The sequence below is a fragment of the Perognathus longimembris genome, chromosome 2 (genome assembly GCF_023159225.1).
Source record: "Perognathus longimembris pacificus isolate PPM17 chromosome 2, ASM2315922v1, whole genome shotgun sequence".
NCBI lineage: Eukaryota > Metazoa > Chordata > Mammalia > Rodentia > Heteromyidae > Perognathus > Perognathus longimembris.
Window position 1 is genome coordinate 144,058,309 of NC_063162.1, and position 26,377 is coordinate 144,084,685.

Here is a 26,377-nt window from a genome sequence, read left to right on the forward strand (position 1 = left end):
GGTCACTTTATTAGGTGACATATTTTGTTACAGATAACTACCAGTCTGTAATTTCTGACCCTAAAAGAAACTTGACATAGTGAACTGAAAAGTTTTCAAAACAGTTGTAAACACCAGTAAAGAGTGAGTCTGTACACTTAAGAAAGATCCTTGGGGGACAGGGAGTATCACTTGCTAGAGGACAAAGGGCTTTATTTAAATGAACTACCAGAAACATGAAGGACCTAGCATTAACAAGCTCTATTCATACTGGTTATCATTTTACCCCTTTTTATGCAAACGAATCAGTATTATTTAATGTATTAGATCAGAAAGACAATGTTGAGGGGAGAGGATTTGGAGAAGAATACAAAGATATAACAGGAAAATAAATGCATAAAGGTTTGAGGAACAAAGGAAGTTCAACAGTAACAAGAAGCCTTTGTATAAAGAATATAAACAGAATATGAAGCACATTATTTAGGATAAGAAAAGAGATTTTGATTTATGTGTTCATATTAAGTATATGAATCCATTTAAAAGTGACATGCAAGTAATATTGGAGGTATATTGAAGTGGTAAAATACTGGTCAAAAGAAAGCAAGTGGATTAAGAACATGAAGCCCAGAGTTCCAGCCCCAATACTAGCACAAACAAAGAAGGAAAAGAAATAGTTGGGGGCTGGGAATGTGGCTTAGTGGTAGAGTGCCTGCCTTGCATGCATGCATGAAGCCCTGGGTTCGATTCCGCAGCACCACATAAACAGAAAAAGCCGGAAGTGGCGCTGTGACTCAAGTGGCCAAGTGCTAGCCTTGAGCAAAAAGAAGCCAGGGACAGTGCTCAGGCCCTGAGTCCAAGCCCCAGGACTGGCCAAAAAAGAAAAAAAAAAAAAGAAAAGAAATAGTTGCTTAAAATATTATATTATAGAAAACAAAACAAAAAATACCTGGTATCAGTCCAGTTAGAATTATGTTATGTTTCACTTGTAACTTTTTATATTATCTGGTTATTGAGAAATTTTTAGATTATAACACAGCTGTCTTTAATCTTGCTGTAGGCAACCAACTATTCACCCATATTGTTAGGGAATTTGGAGAGAGATTTAAAAATGTAAAAATGACATTAAAGAAAACAAAAATGTTTTGGGAGACAGAGAGGGAAGGGGTAGTAACTGTGCCCAAAAAGAAATGTACTCATTACCAGACTTATGTAACTGTAACCACTTTGTACATCGTCTTTATAATAACAAAAAATAAAAATTAAACAAAAAGGGTTTGTAAAGTACACTGTTACAACAGTCTCAGACTAATTTAAAGTCTCAGTACAATAACATCAACATCATAGGACTTAAAATCTGAATATCCGAATTAACTAATATAACTGTCCTGGTATACGCAGAGCTGGCAGTCATTCTTAAAAATTTACTGAGGGATGGGAATATGTACAGGCTAACAAATCTGAACTGTGAATGCAAAAATACTGACCTAAAAGTAAAACCAAACAAAAGGAAAAAACTTGCATCTAATTTGGTAAGTTTCATTTTCATATCCTAAGAAGAAAATGTATATATTATAAATGAAGTAGCTTCCTAGTATGCAAAACTAAATTAATACTATCTAAAAGGGGAAACTGTGCCTTATACAAAGTCAACTTGCTTAGCAAATATCTATTACAACTGTGGAAAAATCTCTCTAGTTATCATAACCTGATGTATTAAGTATCTGAACCATGTCTGAATCTCATGCTCAACAAATACAATTTTGTGATAATTCAGTTTCCCACAAACATCTTCTAAAAGAAGAGCAAGTACTGGCCTACCCAACAAAAGAAGTCTGGTTTATATAACCAGTGTATTTCCCATTAAAATGAGTTATTTGGTAGTATTCTCATTTAGTATGCTGTGAATGTGTTTAAGCCATTATATTCCTAACACTCATAACTTCCAGTAATTGATAAAATTGACTTTCTATACTGAGCAATCCTTTTTTTTTCTAATCCTGAGGCTTGAACTCAAGGCCTTGGGTGCTGTCCCTGAGCTGCTTCTTTTTTTTTTTTTTCCTTTATTGTCAAAGGGAAGTACAGAGGGGTTACAGTTTCATATGTAAGGCAGTGAGTACATTTCTTGTTCAACTTTTTACTCAAGGCTAGTAGTACTCTCCCACTTGAGCCATGACACCACTTCCTTCTTTTTCTGAGTAGCTTATTGGAGATAAAGAGTCTCAAAGACTTTCCTGCCTGGGATGACTTCAAACTGCGATCTGATCCTTATATCTCAGCCTTCTCAGTATCTAGGATTACAGGTATAAGCCACTGGCACCCAGCTTATACTAGGAAATCTTTACTGGACCAAGGTAATTTACATCCTATGAAGTATCTTGGCAATCATCCAATTGGCTTTCTCTAAATGATATCCTTTTAAGGGGCTGGGGATATGGCCTAGTGGCAAGAGTGCTTGCCTTGTATACATGAGGCCCTGGGTTCGATTCCTCAGCACCACATATACAGAAAATGGCCAGAAGGGGCGCTGTGGCTCAAGTGGCAGAGTGCTAGCCTTGAGCGGGAAGAAGCCAGGGGCAGTGCTCAGGCCCTGAGTTCACAGCCTAGGACTGGCCAAAAAAAAAAAAAAAATCAAGAAAAAAAAATGATATCCTTTTAACCAGTCTTCAACAAAACTTTTAAGGCAGTATCACATTAAAAATAATAAGAATTTCAAGGGCTGGGAATGTAGAGTACTTCCCTCCCATGCATGAAGCCCTGGGTTCAATTCCTCAGCACCACATAAACAGAAAAGGCTGGAGGTGGCACCATTGCTCAAGTGGTAGATTGCTTTAGCCTTGAGCAAAAAGAAGCCAGGGACAGTGCTCATGCCCTGAGTCCGAGCCCCAAGACTGGCCAAAAAATAAGTAAACAAATAAAATTAATTTCAAGCCAGGTGTAGGTGGCTCATGATAGTAATCCTACTCAGGAGGTTGAGATTTGAGGGAGCAGGAAAGTCCATGAGACTCTTAGCTCCAATTAACTACAAAAAGCAGGAAGTAGAAATGTGGCTTAAGGGCTGGGGATATGGCCTAGTGGCAAGAGTGCTTGCCTTGTATACATGAGGCCCTGGGTTCGATTCCCCAGCACCACATATACATAAAATGGCCAGAAGTGGCGCTGTGACTCAAGTGGCAGAGTGATAGCCTTGAGCAAAAAGAGGCCAGGGACAGTGCTCAGGCCCTGAGTCCAAGCCCCAGGACTGGCAAAAAAAAAAAAGAAGAAATGTGGCTTAAGTAGTAGTTCCTTCACCTTGAATAAAAAATTTTGCTCAGTGATAGCATCCAGGCCCTGAGTTCAAGCCCCAGGACAGCCACCAAAGGAAGAAAGGAAGAAAGGAAGAAAGGAAGAAAGGAAGAAAGGAAGAAAGGAAGAAAGAAAGGAAGAAAGGAAGAAAGAAAGAAAGAAAGAAAGAAAGAAACAAAGAAACAAAGAAACAAAGAAAGAAAGAAACAAAGAAAGAAAGAAACAAAGAAAGAAAGAAACAAAGAAAGAAAGAACTTCAACTCTAACATTCCTTAGTAAATTACTATTAAGATTTCTTTTGTAAGTCACAACACTTAGAAGTTTCAAGGCAAACTGAGTACTTCTGTTCAGTGCTGTATCTTTTCCTTGCAGTAATGAGGACTGAACCTTCAGGACACTTAGCTATGTATAAGCAAGGATTCTACCACTAAATTACATATACAACCTATGACAGGCAGAATTTCAATTCTGACTGCTCCTAAATTTATACATTCTTCAGCATTTTGAAAAAGTAGAAAAGGAGGTAGCTTTTACTTTGTATTTAAAAGTGCTGAATGTTTTCACTTCTTTAAAATTTCTTGGTTATATCCATTATCATACTTGTTTCATGAACATTTAAATTTTAAATGTTAACAGGACTAACAACAAAGTGCAAAGGAATTTTGACACTGAATCTGACTTTTATTTTTACAAAGGTAAACATACATTGTGACATAAAAATATTAAGATATATAGTGAATTTTGAACACATTTCTAACCATTTGCTCAAGATTATTATCTATTTCAGTTTAAATATGTAATGGCATATGCAAGTGGTTTCTTAATTTTAAGAGAAGAGTCCTTCACTAGAGGACAAATATTGTAGATTATACCATTATAAACCTTCAGAGAGGCCAAGCTAATTTCATTATGGTGTCTCTAATTTTTCACAGAACTGGGAGGTATCATTAGAAAGAAATCAAGGTCTATAAAATCAACTGGGAGAAATATCATCCTCAACAAAGTAGACCAAACAAGTTGGGCCTGGGATGGCACATTCCTATCATTTGAGCTATTAGTAGATGGAGGTAGGAGAATGTCAAAGGCCAGTTTGAGCAAAGTCAAGACTCTATCTTTAAACAAACTGGAGGTGCTGGTGGCTCACGTCTGTAATCTTATGCAGGAGGCTGGGGTCTAAGAGTCCAGGCTCAAAGCCAGCCTGGGCAGTCCATGAAATTCTTCTCTCTTCAATTAACTACCAACAAACCAGAAGAAGAGCTGTACCTCAAGTGGTAGAGTAAAAGCCTTGGACAAAAAAGATCAGGGGCAGTACCCAGGCTCTGAATTCATGCCCCTGGATCAGCACAAAACAAACCTAAAAGCAAAAGGACTGGGAACAGGTCTCAAATCCTAGAGGTTCAATCCCTAGTATTGACAAAAAAACAAATCAAAACATTTTGACTTGACCACCTAAAAACTACACAGGTATATATAAACAATGATAGTACCAAGAGGAATTATTCCATCAGAGGAGGTAAGTATTACAATCTAACAAAAGACTGGGGTGGCTGTATTTTCTACAGTTCCAACAGATAGCCACATTTACTTTTTTTTGTGACCAGTCCTAGGGCTTGAATTCAGAGCCTGGGAATTGTCCCTGAGCTTCTTTTGCTCAAGGTTAGCACTCTACCAACTTGAGCCACAGTGCCACTTTTGGCCTTTTCTGCTTATGTAGTACTGAGGAATTGAACCCAGGGCTTCATGTATGCTAGGCAAGCACTCTACCCATTAAGCCACATTCCCAGTCCTACATTTACTGTTATATAAGGTGTCTTTACTAAGTTTTTAAACTCTGACCCTTCCAGAAAGATTGGCTTCATAAAAATGACAGACTAGGGCTGGGAATATGGTCTATTAGTAAAGTGCTCACCTCGTATACATGAAGCCCTGGGTTCGATTCCTCAGAACCATATATATAGAAAAAGCCAGAAGTGGTGCTGTGGCTCAAGTGATAGAGTGCTAGCCTTGAGCAAAAAAGAAGCCAGAGACACTGCTCAGGCCCTGAGTTCAAGCCCCAGGACTAGCAAAAAAAAAAAAAAAAAAAGACTATTCCTATTTAAAGAAATAGCATTATATTGTAAAGAAAGGGGAAAGTAGGGTAAAAACTGATAATAAATATTCCTAAATTTCTCTGGAATATTCTAGAGCAGAATGCTACAGGGGAACTTTTTAAAGAAGAAAAAAAAATTTAGATATAGCATACTCCTATCTCAAATTCAATAGGAAAAGAACAAGCAGACCTGACATGCTCCACAGCAAATTAATACCCATTTAACTTATTTTCATCATGTATTTTTCCTTCTATAAATATTATTTATTTGCTCATTCATTCATCCATCTATTCATTCATTTATACATTTAATGCTGGTCCCGGGACTTGAATTCAGAGCCTGGGTGCTGTCCCAGGACTTTTTTTGCTCAAGGCTAGTACTCTACCACTAGAGCCACCACTCTACCTTAGGTTTGATGTCTAACTTTCCTTCCCAGGCTGGCTTTGGACTTAAGATTCTTCTGAATAACTAAGATTAAAGGCATGAGCCACCGTCACCTGGCTGAATCTTAAGTATGGTGTTTTTGCATTGTTTTTAAGAGTTATATCTTTATCTTCTAAATTGACAATAATACCAAGTTTTTTCTCTTTTACATTTTAAGCATTGCCACTACTCTAGTTCAGATCTTCATCTTCCTCCTACATATTTCCTCTATTAATTCACCTGTATTTCATTGTTAACTGATTACACAGATTACACACACACACACACACACACACACACACACACACTCTTCTTTTCCTCTTCTCTTCTTTTGGTGATACTGGGTTTGACCTCCAGGACATCAAGCTTGCTAGGCTGACACTCTTGAGCCTTATTTCCAACCATGTAGGTCCCCCACCCCTGTTATGTTGGAAATAGAATCTAATGAACTTCTCTGCCTCAACTGGCAAGATCTCCACTTCCTGAGCAGCTAACACTACAAATAAGGTACCAGGCAACTGATTTCCTTCCTTCAAACCAATTCCAGTTTGTTTTTTTCTTGCCAATCCTGGGGCTTGAACGAAGGGTAGGTCCTGAGCACTATCCCTGGCTTCCTTTTGCTCAAGGCTAACACTCTACCACTTGAGCCACAGCCCCACTTCCAGCTTTTTCTGCGTATGTGGTGCTGAGGAATCGAACCCAGGGCTTCATGCATGCTAGGCAAGCACTCTACAGCTAAACCACATTCTGACCCTCAAACCAATTTCAACAGGTTAATAATCTGTTTCAAAACCTGTCATTTCCATATTCTTCTATTGTCAAGGGAATAACAGTATTAATTCTACAACTCTTCATAATGCAGTATCACACATGGTACTTCTGTTTACATAAGCTTACTTCACGAGCCGTGAAACTGCAACGGTCATCTTTTTTCTTATGTTGTTTCTCCATCTCCTATCATCATGTTTTATTCTCGAGAGTCATTCAGATTCTACTAATCCTTTAAATTCTTCAAACTCTACCTTCATTAAGTTTTCCTGAGCTTTTTTCACACACAAATCTTCCTTGTCATGTAAACATTGATGTCCTTACCACAATTTAATTATTTGCCATTGGCGCATAGGTTACTCTTCCTCTCTCCTGCTCCCTCTCTCTTTCTCTCTCTTGCCCTGTAGCTTCGGCTGGCCTCAAACATGTGATACTCCTGAGTATTCTAAGTGCTGGGATTACAGGTGTGTACCACCTTGCTCCATTAATGCTACAAATTTATACAGATACATGGAAATCATACACTTCTATATATGCTATACTTAACAAAATAATGACCACAAAGCAGAGACTCAAAGTCATCATGACTTTTTTTTTTCCAGAACTGGTACTTAAAACAGTCTATACTAGCTTTAACACTTCTTCTGACCAATTGCATGCACATGTCTAAGTGATGTGATAAAATAAGCTATCTGGGGGAAAAAAAAAACAATCCCCAATAATAAGTGTTGAGAAAGTTTACAATTAACAAAAAGATGCAAAGGAAGGCAGTTCAAGTAACACGTCACTGAACAGCAGGAATCAAATCATACCCAATAGAATGTGAGGGGGGTGCAGAAGGGGGTGATCCAGATGTGAGGGCAGTCTCTGCTAAGGAGGCCTCCTCCTGTGGTATTGGGTGATGTTCAAAGAACTTGGAGACAAACAGCAAACTGTGAGGCAAAAACAAAACAAAACAAAACAAACCTAACTTGTGCAAAACCCAGAAGCTTCAGTAAACTGAATTACACAGTTAATGGAAAAACCTGGCATCAATACCATTTTCAGAAACAATCAAATTCAGTTGGTGGCATTTTTTGTCCAAAGGCTTATTAAAGATTATACTGCACATTCAAGGGTAAGTTCGGAATCTAAAATTAATTTTCTTCAGAAAATTTCTACATATTACAGGGTGTAAAACCATGTTTCATGGCTAAGGAACTAGAAAAAGTATCTAGTGCTAGGTTAGCTTTATCATTATAGTTTGTTAAACTCTTATTTGCTCAAGTGATCAGAAAAATAAGAACTTTACAGCAAATAGCAATGACGGAAAGAGATTATAGTAGACAGTCTAATTTATTAGAAAGGGTGGAATAAAGCAAAAAGAAAATTATAGACATAACACAAGTCTTACAGTGAGGAGAGGTAAAGGTGAAGGAAGGAATAGGAGCGGGAGGATAGGTGAGGGAAAAGGAGGAGGAGAGATGGGTGGTGGGGGTGGGAGAGATATAAACATAACTCACTGAATAGATAATCAAAATAGGAATTACAAAACAGGAATCAGATTCTTTCATCTATGGTTGAACTTAATGAAATGATTCTTACACCTCTCAAAAATCATTCAAAGGTGATTCTAATAGTCTAGGGTATTTACAAATTAAAAGATAATGGGATATATAAATTAAATGTGTAGTTGAATTAGAATTACAGTCTGGGTGGGAACTGCTGTGTCTGATACATGTTATACACTCTAACCATGCTTTTAAAAAAATCCCTATAACAATTATGCTTGACATTTGTCTTTGAGTTCAAAGCAAGCTACTTTAATTATGAAAACTTAAAAGTAAAAAAAGATAGAAAAATGTTACTTACTCAAGTTGGTCATAATTAACACACATCAGTGGAACTTCTGTACTACAACGTTGGTGAAATTTATAACCACATGTTTGACAGCGAAAACCTTGGAAAAGCAGCTTTCGACAAAAGTCACAAAAAGCTAAGGTGAAAAAAGTTTTCCGTACCTGCAAAGTAAGAAATTACAGAAAACTTTAAAAGCTTACAATAATCTTTCTTAGAAATTAATGGATTTATTCTAATGTAAGGGAGCTAAGTTTTCATGTTTATCATAAAAACTTGTACCAAAATACCAAAATGAAAAACAAGTGAATAGACTCAACATATTGACCTCCCACCCAATACCCAACTTAAAAACTCAGAAGATGAGCCTGGTGCTGGTGGCTCACACTTGCAGTTCAAGAGGCTGAGATCTTGGGCTGGGGATATAGCCTAGTGGCAAGAGTGCCTGCCTCGGATACACGAGGCCCTAGGTTCGATTCCCCAGCACCACATATACAGAAAACGGCCAGAAGCGGCGCTATGGCTCAAGTGGCGGAGTGCTAGCCTTGAGTGGGAAGAAGCCAGGGACAGTACTCAGGCCCGGAGTCCAAGGCCCAGGACTGGCCAAAAAAAAAAAAAAAAAAAAAGAGGCTGAGATCTGAAGACTGCAATTCAAAGCCAGTCTGGAGAGCAAAGTCTGTGAGACTCTTATTTCCAGTTAGCCATCAGACATCAGAAAACAAGAAGTGGCACAAGGTCTCAAAGTGCTGCCTTGGGGGGGGGGGGGGGGGGCGGGGCTAAGGGACAGTGCTCTGCCCAGCCCCTGAGTACAAGTACCATGATGGGGAGGTTGGGGAACACAACAGAAGATAGTAACAACTAAAAAGGAAGAAAAAATAACAAAAATGAAGTTGAGAACAGGAAGATCTCTACATTGCTTTTTCCCCCCCTGGAGAGGACTTAAAGGAGATAAAAGGATATAGGGGAAAGTGAGAGAGAGAATACAAATATAATTTATAAAGCAAGTAACAGAATCAGACCCCTAATCTGAGGTACAAAAATACACTGGTAAACTGTAATCTTTTTTTTTTTTTTGCCAGTCCCAGGGCTTGAACTCAGGGCCTGAGCACTGTCCCTGGCTTCTTTTTGCTTATAGCTATAGTCTACCACTTGAGCCACAGCACTACTTCCGGCTTTTTCTATATATGTGGTGCTGATGGTTAGCTGAAATTTCAAAAACTACCACGAAGTGATTTCTACAGGCTAGTGGTCTTTATTAATTATATATATATATAGTATAAATCAAATGTATAGCTGAAAGAGAATTAAAATTTGAAAGGGTTGGCTATATTACATGTTACTAACTTTATTTAAAAAAACACAAAAACTTCCATAACATATTGGACAGAAAAATCACAGCTCCCGACACATTCACTTCATATTATGTAAAATGGTAGTTAGAAGAGATTTTAGTCATTTCCTCAAGAAAGTTATTATAATTAATGCATGTCAGAGAAAACAACACTGGTGATATTTAGTCAGCATTAGAGACTAGCAAGAGATAGGACAACAGATAATTCGTTACAACACATCTGTACTATTTTTAATCCTGTAATCATGTAAATTATTTGGAAAAAAAAGTGAAAATAAGCTAGGTGTTGGTAGCTGAAGCCTAGAGTCCTCTACTAAGGAGGCTGAGATCTGAGGGGTGCAGTTGGAAGCCAGCCTAGACAAGAAAGTCCTTGAGACTCTTATCTCTGACAAACTTAGAAAAAGCTGGAAGCAGTGCAATGCTCAAGTGCTAGAGCACCACTAGCTTTGCAGCACTACTAGCAAAAGCAGCTCAGAGATGGTGCCCAGGCTCAAAGTTCAAGCCCCAGGACCAGCACCAAAAAAACAAAACAAAAAAAAACAAACCCAAAAAGCAAACAGACAAAAAACTAGTTATAAAAGATCAAACTGGCATGTAACTGAACAAAAACTAAAACAGTAATAATTAAAATGGTAAGCCGGAAAATCAAGAGAGACAATAAAACCATTTTATAAACTATCAAACTGTTGAAGAATTAAAATATTCAGGCTACGTAAACTTATTGTGAACATTTTTTGCTTATTCTTTTTTTTGGAGACAAAAATTTTACTCTGGCTGATTTTAAATACAAAAATTTCTTGTTTCAATCTCAGATGTGCTCATACCACATGTGGCTATGAATTATCTGTCTGTCTGTCTGTCTGTCTGTCTGTCTGCTGGTCCTGGGCCCTGTCCCTGAGCTTCTTTGCTCAAGGCTAGCATTCTACCACTTGAGATACAGCTCCATTTCAGGCTTTTTTGGTGCTCAATTAAGAGATAAAGAGTATCAGACTTTGCTTGGACTGGCTTTGAACCACAATCTTCAGATCTCGGCCTCCTGAGTAGTTAGGATTACAGTTTTGAGTGCCCAGCTGTGGGGAAAAAAAAACTGTATGAAATTTAAAAGGCAACATATAACAATTCCATGAGGAAAGGCATGGTGGCACATGGATGTAACCCTATCACCTGGGAGGCTGAGGCAGAACCATCACAGTCCTAAGCTAGTTTGAGCTATATAGTGTGATAAGGTCTCCAAAAACAGGAAGAAAGAAAAATCCAAAACCCAGTCATGTTAACAGACAATATGGACAGGTCTATAAACAGAACTGTGCTAAGGAGAGTCTGTCTTTTTCTTAGCAAAGCTAGAAATTGTTTAAAATGTACTTGTTCTGGGTATATAATTAGCAGAAAACATAAGATATATAAACAAATACCAAATTCTTTGCTATGGCTATTTTAGTCTTGATAGCATGGGTGACTTCTTCATTCTTTGTTGTATGTTCTTAATCAGCTCACTTTTCCAAATTTTAGTAATATACAATAGTATTGCAATAGTAATGCAATAATAATATTCAATACTAACTTTAATAATACACAATAGAACCTATTATATACCTATATTCACATAACAATACTTACTCTAAATATAATGTACACTGCAATTTTCTGGTCTCTCATATATGGTCTTCCTGATATTAAATTTATTTCAAAATCAAAACCATTTTCAGTGAACAATTACTTATAGAAATAGTTATTAAAAAATTTCACAGAAGCAGAGCATGAGAGGTGTTTACCTGTCATTCTAGACTGAGGCAGGAGACTAAGGCAGTAGAGCCACAAGTGTGAGAGCCCCCAAAAAAGTCTGATCAAGACAGTTCTATCTTGACAATCTATTTTGACTTTGTAAGAACATTTATTTATATAGTTTCTTTTACAAGTGGCCTTTATTTTAATCACTTTTTTTAAATGTTTCTATTTTATTTTTACTTATTTATTTATTTTTGCCAGTCCTGGGCCTTGGACTCAGGGCCTGAGCACTGTCTCTGGCTTCTTTTTGCTCAAGGCTAGCACTCTGCCACTTGAATCAGAGAGCCACTTCTGGCCATTTTCTGTATATGTGGTGCTGGGGAATTGAACTCAGGGCTTCATGTATATGAGGTAAGCACTCTTGCCACTAGGCCATATTCCCAGCCCTATTTTAATCACTTTTATTTTTACTTTTTGTATATATTGTTAGAGCATGTGAAAAGTCAAACACTTGTTTTTAGCCTTGATCCTTTTCTACCTGTCTTTGGTTATAAGAAATGAAAAATACTGATTTTCTTTTAGTTTGTTTTGTGGTACTAAGATTTCAACTCTGAGACTACCTCTTGTGCCACACATACAGCCTACTTTATTTTTCAAATAGGGTTACTTTTCAGATAGAACTTTTGCCTGGGGTGGAACTTAAGACTGCCATCCTCCTGATCCTCCTACCTTTGCTTCCTCTATGGCTGGCATTACAGGCTTGTACCATCATGCTTAGCTGAAAATCACTTTTTTTTTAGTATTCATGTGGCCATGATTTGCCAAACTTAAGCATCTTTTATGGTGCTAGCAGAATCTCAGGAAAGTGAGTATAGAAAAGCATAAAATGTTTTCAGTTTATCAGTATCTTTTAGTTATCTGATCCTTTGTGCTAATCACTAATAGTCCCAATCATATGGTAATCTTTCCAGTCCCATGAAGCGCTCAATTTTTTCATTAACCTATCCAATTTCCTTTCTTCACATCACTGACCTACATTTTTAAACTGCATTAATTGATTAGGGGTGTGTGTGTGTGTGTTTATACACACATATCCACATGAGAAAAAGGGACCAAGAAAAGGAAAAGAGAACAAAGTATGAAGGAGAAAACAACATTTGGGGGAAAAATATGTGGATAAGCACCTGAGTATGATTTTTTTTTTTTTTTTTTGCCAGTCTTGGGGCCTGATCTCAGGGCCTGAGCACTGTCCCTGGCTTCTTTTTGCTGAAGGCTAGCACTCTATCACTTTGGCCACAGCACCACTTCTGGCTTTTTCTATATATGTGGTGCTGAAGAATCGAATCCAGGGCTTCGTGTATATAAGGCAAGCACTCTACCACTGGGCCATATTCCCAGTCCTTTTGAGAATGAATTTTAAACAAAATGTTTATATCTGTAAGAATGTCTTTATCAATAAAGTAGGGAACAGAAGGATCTACATTTCTTATGGGTCACAATTAATATTCAATTAGGAATCTGAGCATATCTAATCAGCCATGCTAAATCAGTGGGGACTGTATGCTGGGGACATTTAGCTTATACTTGGTGCTACTAGATGTAAAACACATGTAAGGAAAAAGACTCATGAAGAATTCAATAGCCAGCTATTCTACATTACACTTTCATCACCCTATTCCTTTTTCATTTCTCTGTTGGCCATAAGGCTTGAACTCAGGGCCTGGGCAATGTCCTTGAGCTCTTTTTGCTCAAAGCTAACACTCTACCACTTTGAGCCACAGCTCCACGTCTGGTTTTCTGGCAGGTAATTGGAAATAAGAGTCTCATGGACTTTCTTACCAGACTGGCTCTGAACTATAAGATTTCAGCTTTCTGAGTAGCTAGGATTACAAGTGTGAACCACCAGTGTCCAGTTCTATCACCTTGTTCTTCAGAAACATTTACATAAATCTGTCAAGATTTAAGCAGTGTCTGTTATTTTGCATGTAAGAATTCCCCGTCCCCCACCCCCCGCCAGTCCTGGGGCTTGGACACAGGGCCTGGGCACAGTCCCTGAACTTCTTTTTGCTGAAGGCTAGCACTCTACCACTTGAGTCACAGCACCACATCTGGACTTTTCTGCTTATGTGGTACTGAGGAATAGAACCCAGGACTTCATGCACGTTAGGCAAGCACTCTACTGCCAAGTCACATTCCCAGCCCAATAATTTTTTTTAAATACAAATATGGTGTCTTTAACTGTTATTTTCTGCATGAGGAGCAGGAAATATTTCTGTATTTCCTACTTTATTTATGACAATACTAAAATAAACCCTGTTAAAACTTCAAAAAAGAAAAAGAACAAAAGGGGGGACCCCAAAAAAGAGGGGGGACCCTCACACAAACACACACACACAAAATATCTTTAATTAATGAATGGAATAAAGGTATCAAATTCCTATTCTTATAGATTACTGAACAATTATTACAAGGATAAGACTAAGTGAACTGATAATGTTTTGTTGAATAAAAAATGGAGATAGATATCCTATAGCATAAGTTCCATTTTTTATTTAAAAAAGGAAAATTAATGGAAAGTGATAAAGGAAAAAGAAGAAAACTTTGGGCTTAAAAGTACAAGTATCTGGGGCTGGGAATATGGCCTACTGGCAAGAGTGCTTGCCTGGTATACATGAAGACCTAGGTTCGATTCCTCAGCACCACATATATAGAAAACAGCCAGAAGTGGCACTGTGGCTCAAGTGGTAGAGTGCTAGCCTTGAGCAAAAGGAAGCCAGGGACAGTCCTTGGGCCCTGAGTTCAAGGCCCAGGACTGGCAAAAAAGAAAAAAGAAAAAAGAAAGTACAAGTATCTGGGACTGGGAATATGGCTTAGTGGTGAAGTGCTTGCCTAGTATGAAGGAAGCCCTGGGTTCGATCCTCAGTACCACATAAGCAGAAAATGCCAAAAGTGTAGCTGTGGCTCAAGTGGTAGAGTGTTAGCTTTGAGCTGAGAAGCTCAGGGACAGTGCCTAGGCCCTGCGTTCAAGCTCCAGGAGTGCAAAAAAAAAAAAAAAAGGTATGAGCATCTTTTGTGTATTCAGAAAAAAATTGAGATACAAAAATATAGTAACCTATATAATTACAAACCTTCATAAATATATTAATTTATATAAATGTTGATCTCTGGAGGAGTATTTTCACTTTTTTATTTGATTTTTTGTACCATTCAGATTTTTTTTAGTAAACATCCATTGCTTTAAGTTACTACAAAAATATAACGATTAAAACTCTTTAGTTCAGACTTTTAGAGAACAGAATTTTCAAGTAAAATATCAATTACAGTTATTCATATTTCTTATCCCTTAAATGAAAGTACATTCATAAGACCCTGAATATTTTTGACATTTCAGAAGTGTAATGGTACATACAAAGTTGTGTGTTGTAAGTGGAACATTCTCCAACACTTCTACATGCAACTCTTCCCCAGTAAGCCAGGAAATATCAGTGTCCCAACCAATAGGTTTCTTCTCTCTGAAAAATGTAGACATAAGCCTTTCTTAGTTATCAGATGAAAGAACACTATATACCTCATGCTGAAGATGTGAAGATTGGTTATTGAGGGGCTAGTAATAGGGAGGTTTGGGTCCCTAGTCTTCCATCGTTAGAAATTTAAGTGGCAATAAATTTTTAAGTTTACCCCAAATAAATGTATCACTCTTGGACAAACAGCAGGGTAAAGAGATGTACTCTTTTCTTCAAGTCAGCTCCAGAAAAGACCTACAACAGCAGAAAATGGATTTTTCCTAGGGTCAAACCCCCCCACCCCCCAAAAAAAGCAAAACCACAGGTACGGATTCATCTATCCATTCAGAGAAAAAGAGTACTCAAGGGACATGTTCTGAAATATGATTCAAAATGTAGGTTCAAAAATCTGGAAAGTCTTGGAACAATGTTAGGTACTTTCTGAAAGAAAAACAGTTCAATACAAAATACTATATTTTCTGAACCTTTTCAAGCTATGAATTTTTATTAAAAATGAGAAAGCTCTGGTATGGGTGTATTATCGAAATATCTAAATTGTTGAAAAATGGCAAAATTCTAAACACCAGAAAAGTACTTCATCAGGGTAAGAGTGTAGTCACACTAAGTCATTAATAGCTTGTAAGATTTCTTCAGGCTAAAAGGATAAATTTTTTTTTGAAGCTGATTTTTAATTCCTTAGGTTTAGGAAAAGTTTCTACCGAAACCCCAAAGTTTAATGTCTGATGCTTTTATAAACAAAATTCACAACACATACAAACCATACCCATCCTGAATTCTGTAAACAGCACAGCACTCTGGGATAAGACCTCTCATCATGAGTGCTTTCTTTAGACTGTCTCGGACTGTAACTCCACATCTTGCAGGTACCTATGGTAGCATAAATACAGATAAGAGGTAAAGAAAATCAACTTTTACTTCCAAATCATTTTTTTTAACTCAGTGATTTATCTTTGTTTTGTTTTGTTTTCAGTACTGGGGCTTGAACTCAGGGCCTGAGCACTATCTCTGAGAGGTATTTTTGCTCAAAGTTAGAGAGCACTTCACCACTTTGTGCCACAGGGCCACTTCTGGTTTTCTGGTGGTTAACTGGTTGGTGGTAAGAGTCTCACACGGACTTTCCTGCCCAAGCTGACTTCAAACAGTGTTCCTCTTATCTCAGCCTCCTGAGTAGCTAATATTACAGGTCTGAGTCACCAGGACCCAGCTATGCCAAGTTTAACATCATTTCTATAAGTCATTTAAAGGGAAACCAGAATCCAAATGTCTATTATTTTGTCAAGATAAAACAAATTTTTTGTCTTTTATTAAAATTTTGAAATATTTTATACATAAAAAGTAGAAAATAATAGTACCATAGTATCCCCCACCCAACATAATACCACTGGGAAATAACTGTCCATTTAAATAATAATTTAATAATAATTTAAAGTCCATTTTTATCTAATACTGCTCAAAGCTGTAACCCTTCAATCACAATAACGGTCCTTAAGATATATCTAACTGACCTTAAACATAGCAGGAAGAAAACACTTGTCTTCTGTGCATAATTAATACTTGCTATTTAGTTGCCTAGCATCCCTAATTCCTCTGAGAATCACCCTTTTCTAGAAACCCACAGGGTACTAGAAAGTTATCAATCATGGCTCATTACTCATCTACTCAGTTTCCCATGTCGTTAGCTACAGCAACTGGCCTAGGTCTAAATAAGCCTAAACGGTACCAAGTTCTTTTCTAAACACAAACACTGAATGAGAGATGTTGCTGTTCCTCCTGTGGTTATAGTGTGGAGTCCCCAAAACACTGCGAAAATCTGGTTAAAGAATAAAGCTGATACAGGGACAAGTACAGACAGGAATGGGAAGGACAAGGAAAGCAACAAGGAGACGGTTATCTGTTTGGCTCTTCTGAAGCCTCATCTCCCCAGGCAAATTTGGTATGGACTAAAGAGGGACAGCGGCAACACAGGGGAGCATTTTTTATTAGGGGAAGTGATAGGAGGAGAGGATGTTTCAATAATTACAGTAACATCCATTTCAATCACCTTAAAAGTTTTTAAAGCAATTAAAAGTTGCCAAAGAAATTTGGAATTTTTATGCTTGAAGGGGAAAATGAAATAAAGGCAATACAATTTAAAGTTATTAAAAGGGAAATAATTAAGAAGAATTAATGCAAACATGTGATTAGAAACAAAAGGAGGTACATGCTAGTGGCTCACACCTATCATCCCAGTTACTAGGAGGCTAAGACCCAGAGGATCTCAGTTCAAATCCAGCCCAGGCAGAAAAGTGTGGGAGATTCTATTTCTATGAACAGCAAAAAGCTAGGCTGGAGTTAAGACCAAAAGCCAAGAAAACAAGGCAAAAAAATAAAAAGAAAGAAAGAAAGAAAGAGAGAGAGAGAAAGAAAGAAAAAAGAGGCAGATTTTAGTTCAAAATATCCATTAAAGCTATGTTCCACTGGACTCCGGTGGCTCACATCTGTAATCCTATCTATTTGAGAAGGGTGAGATTTGAGGGTCCTGAGACTCTTATCTCTAGTTAATTACTAAACAAGCCAGTGGTGGAGGTGTGGCTCAAGTGGTAGAGTGCTAGCATCCAGCAAAAGAGCTCAGGGACAGGACCCAGGCTCTGAGTTCAAGCCCCAGGACAAGCACATTAAAAAACTAAAAGACAAGCCGGGCACCAGTGGATCATGCCTGTAATCCTAGCTACTTAGGAGGCTGAGATATGAGGATCGAAGTTCAAAGCCAGCCCAGGCAGGAAAGGCCAAGAGATTCTTATCTGCAATTAACCATCAGAAAACTGAAAGTAGTGGTAAAGCATGAGCTTTGAGCTGAAGAACTCAGGAAGAGCAGCCAGGACCACAGTCCAAGCCCCATGACCCACCAAAAAAACTACATACTAAGGGAAATGTTTGTCATGAGGAAGTGGGGCTCACAAATGGAAGTATTCAGACAGGTGCAGGTGGCTCACACCTACTTAGGGGGCTGAGCTCTGAGGATCATGGTTCAAAGCCAAGGCAGGAAAGTCGGTGAGATTCTTATCTCCAATTAACCACCAGAAAACTGGAAATGGATATGTGGCTCAAAGTGGTAGAGCACTAGCCTTGAGCAAAAGAGCTCAGGGACAGTGCCCAGCCTGAGTTCAAGCCTCACATCAACAACAACAAAAATTTTTTTTAAATCAAGGTATTCAAGAAGTGACTGGATTGGTACAGGTGACCCTCATTATTTGTGGAGACTATATTTGTGCAACCATCTATGAACTAAATTTTATTTATAATACAAAAATGAATATATTTATTGCTTTTGTGGGCTTGAGCAGCTTAGTGAAAAATCTTACTGATGCATGTACCTTCTCAGCTGAGGTTAAAAAAGGTAACACTTTATCTTCTTGTTTCATTTTCATACTATGAACAAGTGTCCTCTGCACAACTTATTTATGGCCATGTTTTCTCATACATGGTGTTTTGTTTAAAATGGTTTGCTGGCATAGTATAAAAGTTCTGTGTAATGTTCCTCAGCTCAAAAAGGTTGACAAAGGAAGTTCCTGTGTTAAGGGATCTTCCTTAAGGCATGAGCTCTGGTAGTATCAGCCAAATGAAAAACAACAACACAATATACATTAAATAAAACCTAAAAATGATGTTATGTACTGACTGTTAGAAATGTGCTTTGAATTCAAAGGATCTGTGGGCTAAGCAAGGAGAAAGATATGACCACGAGGTGGCAGCAGTATACACGAGCATCATGGATGATATCTTTGATAGGTTGTATACAGTTCTTTTCCAGCCTGAGACAAGGGTAAAGTAGGAGGACAAGGGAACTCCATGAGAGAGGATTTTTAGAAGAGGGTGCTTTTTACATGTGTAATTAAAATTGCTCAACTGACTGGCAGGCAGGGTGTCTTCACATGAAAGAGCTTCAAATCTTAGCTACAGAGGTCAGGGGAAAAACAGTTTTATGGTGCTTGTAAAGTAAAAATCTGCATATCAGGATTATTTTTAAAACAATCAGATACATAAGATTGGCTGTAGTTTCCAGAAATAATGAACTGAAGGTAAAAGCCCTCTCCTTCTGCCACTCACCTTGTGCCTAGAATAACAAAAACCTTCTAACTGGAAGATAATTCTTTTTTTTTTTTGGCCAGTCCTGGGCCTTGGACTCAGGGCTTGAGCACTGTCCCTGGCTTCTTCCTGCTCAAGGCTACCACTCGGCCACTTGAGCCACAGCGCCGCTTCTGGCCATTTTCTGTATATGTGGTGCTGGGGAATCGAACCTAGGGCCTCGTGTATCCGAGGCAGGCACTCTTGCCACTAGGCTATATCCCCAGCCCCTGGAAGATAATTCTTATCTTTACTTTTAAATCTGATACAACCATCCAAAGATTTCCAGAGAAATCTTTGTAAGAAAGTATCTTAACTTGTATGTTTGTTTCAAAGACTTGTGAGAATCAGATGAAAGCCTCAGATGTGCTCTGAAACATAGGATTCATGTTACCTGAATACCATGCCCTAGACTACTGAGAAGTCCCACTGAGTTCTCTTTTTATTACACAGAGTATAGATAAAAATTACCTTTATACAGGGCTTGTGTTTCCTAAAACTTTAGTTGCTCTACTCCTTTATATCTATTCCTTTCCAAAATTCCTTTGGGGCATGTAACTAAGCTGTTCCATATTTCAAACCACTTAATTTATTTTATATTTTTTTATTATTTTTGTATCTTTTCTCTCATCTATGTTTTTTCTTGACTGCTATAAAAAATTCTCATTCAATTTCAGAAAATTTGAAAAAAGTGGTATAATTACAATAAGTGCATTTGCTTTTAGATTCTAATTTTTTTCACACTTGCTTTCTCTTTCTCTACATTTATTCATAATGCTATGTGTAAAGAAGTGTCAAAGTAACTGACTAAGAGAGATCACCAAAAAATGCCAAGGATATTTTTGCTTTTGTTTCTGGAAGAACTGGGTTTTGAACTTATTAGATAGGCAATCTACTGTGGAGCCAGGCCTTCTAATCATAGTCACTCTTGAACTGGAGGGGGAAAGAAGAGCTCCTTCAAGCACTAGGAATGTTTTGCATCTTAATCTGTAAGGCAGCACTGTATGTTAAAAATCTTGAAGTTGGGGGCTAGGGATATGGCCTAGTGGCAAGAGTGCCTGCCTCGTATACATGAGGCCCTGGGTTCAATTCCCCAGCACCACATATACAGAAAACGGCCAGAAGCGGCGCTGTGGCTCAAGTGGCAGAGTACTAGCCTTGAGCAAAAGGAAGCCAGGGACAGTGCTCAGGCCCTCAGTCCAAGCCCCAGGACTGGCAAAAAAAAAAAAAAAAAAAAAAATCTTGAAGTTGTGCACTTGAGATTCATCACTTTACTGGGCTGAAGTTGCCATTGTCATGACACTTCGTCCCTAAATATTTAACCATGTATTTCCTAAGATTAAGGACATTCTTCACATGATTACTATTGGCACAGTTAAGAAAATTAACAGTTTCATAATACCTAATATTCTTTGGGTTTGTTTTTTTGCCAGTCCTGGGGCTTGAACTCAGGACCTGAGCACTGTCCCTCGCTTCTTTCTGCTCAAGGCTATTACTCTACCACTTGAGCCACAGCTCCACTTCCAGCCTTTTCTGTTTATGTGGTGCTGAGAAAACGAACCCAGGGCTCCATGTATGTTAGGCAAGCACTCTACCACTAAGCCACATTCCCACCCCAATACCTAATATTCTATCAACATTCCAAGGTTTTCATCTCAAGAATGCCTTATCTCAATACCAAAACAAAATTATACAAGGCATATGGTTTTGTTTATGCCTTTGTATACTCTTGCACTAATCTTAGTAAAAATACAGAAGACCTCTCAACCCTGTTATCCTCTATGACATTTACTTATCCAAGACCAGACCTTCTGAGTTTGTCTATTTGCTTCCTAATGGAACTTAATGTTTCTTATAAAATGGAATGTTCAGAAACTTGACATTCAGTGTAATCTTTCCTAGCAATAATATTTCCTAGATGATGTCATCCACTGTTTGAAATTTCAAGACTAGTTAGAAGTTCTGGGCTGGGAATATGGCCTAGAGGCAAGAATTCTTGCCTTGTATACCTGAAGCCCAGGGTTCGATTCCCCAGCACCACATATATAGAAAATGACCAGAAGTGGCGCTGTGGTTCAAGTGGCAGAGTGCTAGCCTTGAGCAAGGAGAAGCCAGGGACAGTGCTCAGGCCCTGAATCCAAGTGCCAGAACTGGCAAAAAAAAAAAAAAAAAAAAAGACTATTTAGAAGTTCTATTTGGGGCTGGGGATATAGCCTAGTGGCAAAGAGTGCCTGCCTCGGATACACGAGGCCCTAAGTTCGATTCCCCAGCACCACATATACAGAAAACGGCCAGAAGCGGCGCTGTGGCTCAAGTGGCAGAGTGCTAGCCTTGAGCGGGAAGAAGCCAGGGACAGTGCTCAGGCCCTGAGTCCAAGGCCCAGGACTGGCCAAAAAAAAAAGTTCTATTTGGTTCCTTTTTAGGAATGTAACCCTTCTGTTCTTAAGTCTTCTAACTCACTGATGGACTGTTTCTGTTTTTTGATGCTGGTCCTAAGGTTTGAACTCAGGGCCTAACCACTCTCACCGAGCTGTTTTGCTCAAGGCTAGCTCTCTGATTACTTTGAGGCACAAGCCATTTCCGGCTTTTGGGTAATTAACTCCAGATAAAGAGTCTCTTGTATTTTCTAGTCCAGGTTGGTTTCAAACTGCAATCCTCAGACTTAAGCCTCCTGAGTAGCTAGGATTACTGGCATAAGCCACTGACCCCTAGCTGTATGTTTGTTTTATTGGGATGTTGAGCACATGTAGGTATTATCTCTAATTTCCTGAGGTCTAGATGGGCCAAAGTATGTCTTGTTTCTGCTTCAGCATTACAATAACTCCAGGACCAGTTGTTACACTAATTTCTTGGCTTTAAGGGTTCCTGAACAATGTATGTAATGTAAATATGAACCTGACACTACAGTAATACTACACAGTTCATACTATAATCTCTAGACTGCTGGCAATAACAAATTTCACTGCTACATATGCTTTGAAACCTTTTAAAGGCTCAGCTTTATGTGACCATCTGAGCTCTATGATACATGCTGAAGACCCAGTTTTATATCCCCATACACTGACATTGTTACCTCTCCGTTGTACAGCGATACATCAAGCCAATGGAGCTCACTAGCTTCAGGTAAATTGAGGCTACAAGTGTGTTTAAAGCATTAGAGCTTTTAAAACACAAAACCCATTTTTAGTTTGTGGGCTATGTAAGAACAGGTTGGATGTAGTCTGAGGGCCATAGTTCAGTGATACCATAAATCAATTCATAGAAGCCTCCGATTGCTCAGTTCCTTCCTAACTTTTACCTTCCAAAGGAATCTTACTTGAAATACATTTAAGTAAATGTATTTTATTCATCATTTCCTGATGAGGTATATTTCTGAACATAAGAACAGCACAAATATGGTATAAATGGGAAGTATCTTAAAACCCAATTATAGTATTTATGTTACAATTTCTTATGTTTTTGGTTTTTTTGATTTAATAATACCTGTCAGAAAAATCTTCCATGTATGACTACTGCTGTAATTTACCCTTTCAGAAGATGTGTTTTACTACATGATGCAGAAATATCATAATGTGATAATTTCTTGGTATTGCTGTATTGTTTTAGTTTATATTCTTTTGTCATAAAATTATTTAACAAAAATCTCTGTACATGTCACTATATACTAGTGCTTTTATTTCTATGGACTAAATTCCTAATACTGGGAGTGCTAGCTTGGAACACATAGTACTTGTGAATTTTCATAGATCTGATCAAAGTGCTTCACAATAAGCTGTACTCCCTCACATTTCCACCCACAATGTAATGGGCTTTCTCTCTACATCCTTGCCAGCAATAATTTAAATTTTGCTGAACAGATGAAATTGTCTCATGGCTGTTTTTGCATTTCTCTCATAACAGTAAGTCTGAACAATGTCCATGTGCATTACTGATTTAATCTTACAATTTTTGTCTTTTTTTTTTTCTGGTCCTGCGGCTTGAACTCATGACCTATGCACTGTCCCTGAGCTTCTTTGTGCTCAAGGCTAGCACTCTACCACTTGAGCCACTTCCAGCTTTTTTGAGTAGTTTATTGGAGGTAAGAGTCTCACAAGGACTTTTCTGTCCAAGGTGGCTTCAAACTGCAATCCTCAGATCTCAGTCTCTTGAGCAGCTAGGATTACAGGCATGAGCTGCAGGGGCCTGGCCTTTCCTGTCTTTTTAAGACAAGGTCTCATGATAAAGCCCAGGCTTGCCTCAATCTTGACATCTTCCACCTTAGTTTCTTCTGGGGGCAAGGGGTCAGTTGTTGGCCTATGAATTCAGGGTCTGAGCACAATTCCTGAGCTGTTCAAGGCTAGCGCTCTACCACTTAAACCACAGTGCCACTCCCAGTTTTCTGGCGATTAATTGGTGATAGGGGTTTCACAGACTTTCCTGTCCAAGCTGGTTTTGAACTTCAATCCTCAGGTCTCAGCTAGGATATGAGTAGCTAGGATTACAGGTGTGAGCCACCAGCACCTTAGTTTCTTAATTGCTGGAATTACAGGTATGTACTACCACATATGACTGTGGTAAACTGCTTATATCTTATATGAACTTTAAGATTCAGGTCAAATTTATTTTCATCTAGTTATGCCAACAGCAAAAATTAAATGATTTACTTTTTCTCTTGATTGAATAGTTTAGTGTTGTTGTTTTTTTTTTTTTTTCATTTTAAATTCTCCTAAATTCTGGGATCTATTTCTAGATACATATTATATTCTACAGAATCAATTCTGAGTACCCAAAACATCTTGGGCTTTTTTTTGCCCCAATTCAACAATGGCTAGAATTCGTTATGTACTTTCATCTGAGCTTTGATGGCTCTGTTCCATCATCATATAGTCCTCAGTTTTCCAGTGAGAATCAGTAATCCAAGTCTCATTGCGTTTTATGAAAAGGTCTCAGATTTTCTCTTGGAAGTTTTCAATCGCACAGTATGTATTCAGGCAATCTCGTTTCCTTTCCTTGCTGACAATAAGTCTAATTATTTGAAAATGAAGGTTTTTTTCAATACAGGGGAATTTCTTATGTCTGAACAGTTCTTCCTTCTATGTTTGTTTATTCTTCAACATTTATTAAACAAAAGTTGTCACTCTTGGCTCTTCTATGTCTCCTATGTTGTTTTTTTTTTTTTAAATATTTGTGACTTCCATGATTTTTTGTTTTTGTTTTTTGCCAGTCCTGGGGCTAGGACTCAGGGCCTGAGCACTGTCCTTGGCTTCTTTTTGCTCAAGGCTAGCACTCTACCACTTGAGCCACAGCGCCAATTCTGGCCTTTTCTATATATGTGGTGCTGAGGAATTGAACCCAGGGTTTCATGTATACGAGGCAAGCACTCTTGCCACTAGGCCATTTATTTTCCCAGCCCCTCATTTTTTTTTGTTAAATATTTTAATAATATTCTTAATTATATCTTTCAAAATTTCAAAATATTCATTAATTTGTTTTCTATCCCAGTCCTTGGGCCTGCCACTCAGGGCCTGAGTGCTGTTCCTGAGCTGTTTTGCTCAAGGCTAGCACTTTACCACTTTGAGGCTGAGATCTGAGGACCACAGTTCAAAACCAGCTAGAGGGACTAGGAATATGGCCTAGTGGTAAAGTGCTCACCTTGTATACATGAAGCCCTGGGTTTGATTCCTCAGCACCACATATACAGAAAAAGCCGGAAGTGGTGCTGTGGCTCAAGTGGTAGAGTGCTAGCCTTGAGCAAAAAGCAGTCAGGGACAGTGCTCAGGCCCTGAGTTCAAGCACCAGCCAGGACTGGCAAAAAAAAAAAAAATCAAAACCAGCCTAAGAAATTATTATCTTCAATTAACCACCAAAAAGCTGGAAGTGGAGCTGTATGGTTCAAGTGGTAAGACTGGTAGCCTTGAGCACAAAGGCTTAAGGATAGAGCCCCAGAACTAGCACAAGAAAAGAAAAGAGAGAGAGGGAGGGAGGGAGGGAGGGAGGGAGGGAGGGAGGGAGGGAAGAAGGAAAGAAGGGAGGAAGGGAGGAAGGAAAGAAGGGAGGAAGGAATCAAGCAAGCTAGCTCTTAGGCTATCATCCTTATGGTTACTTTAATCATTTACATTGGGCTGAGAAAACTGAAGAAAGACTATCTTTAAAAAACAAGCCCATAATATTATGTAGTTTGTGTTTATGAATTCACACAATTATTAAGTTTAGAAGAGCCTAGGTGAAGAATATGGTGATAAAGAGGAGAAAAGCTAAAAATGATCTACTATTGGTTCTTGAATACAGGCAATAAAAATTGAAGAACCTACTAGGAATGAGATGGGTGGCCACAGACTGTTTTGTAACATGCTGTTTCAAAAATAGATTTTCAATTTGCAAATATTTTATGTACAATTTCATCTTAAAGATTTTCTTTAAAGAGGTATCCATGCAAAGGTATCATTTAGAAAATCTCCACTTAATTATAAAACAATAGTTTTGTTTTCATTCTATAGAAAAGAAGAGAGAAGACAGAACTGACTGTGTCTTATGAGTCATAATTCTGCACAATGAACTCAGGGCCTGGGCGCTGCCCCTGAGCTTTGTTTGCTCAAGGCTAGCACTCTACCACTTGAGACACAGGACCATTTCCGACTTTTTCTATATATGTAGTGCTGAGGAAGTGAATCCAGGGCTTCATGCATGCTAGGCAAGGACTCTACCACTAAGCCACATTCCCAGCCTTATGCTATTTTTTTTTTTTAATCACAAAAGGAAGCAAGCACCAGGGGCTCATGCTTGAAATCCTAACTACTTTGGATGTTGAGATCTAAAGATCATTGACCAAAAAAACAGCATGGGCAGGAAAGTCAAGGAGATTTTTATCTCTGATTAACCACCAAAAATCAGGAAGTAGAGCTGTGACTCAAGTGGTAGAGTGCTAGCCTTGAGCAAAAACCTCAAGAACAGCACCCAGGTCGATTTCAAGCCTCAGGACAGACAGACACACACAGACACACACAGACACACACACACAGACACACAGACACACACACACACACACACACACACACTTCAAAAAAGGAGCTGGGTGCCAGTGGCTCAAGCTTGTTATCTTATTCAGAAAGCTGAGATCTATCGGACTGCAGATTAAAGTCAGTCCCAGCAGAAAAATCCACAAAACTTCCACCTCCAAAATAAACAATGAAAATAAAGTCAGGCTAATGGACTGGGATATATAGCTCAGTGGCAAAGTGCTTGCCTACCAAGTGCAAAGCCTTGGGTTTGATCCCCAGTACCAAAAAAGAAAAGACAGAAAAAATAAACAACAAAAA

At 38.4% G+C, this 26,377-nt stretch overlaps 1 protein-coding gene across 6 annotated transcripts in view; it reads right to left on the reverse strand.

Annotated features, from left to right (window-relative positions):
• Positions 1-26,377, reverse strand: part of Braf (B-Raf proto-oncogene, serine/threonine kinase) — a 131,914-nt gene that overhangs the window by 60,796 nt on the left and 44,741 nt on the right. For 3 of the 6 annotated variants that reach the window (XR_007210137.1, XM_048340345.1, XM_048340348.1), the window contains exons 4-7: positions 15,742-15,845; positions 14,864-14,966; positions 8,394-8,542; positions 7,355-7,474 (exon numbers count right to left, since the gene is read on the reverse strand). Coding sequence is in view for 4 of the 6 variants with exons in the window: in XM_048340345.1 (XP_048196302.1) it covers positions 7,355-7,474; positions 8,394-8,542; positions 14,864-14,966; positions 15,742-15,845 (476 nt within the window). In the remaining 2 variants the exon portion in view is untranslated. Of the gene's footprint in view, positions 1-7,354; positions 7,475-8,393; positions 8,543-14,863; positions 14,967-15,732; positions 15,846-26,377 lie in introns of all 6 variants that reach the window. The other 3 variants (XR_007210136.1, XM_048340344.1, XM_048340347.1) reach the window with 2 other exon arrangements.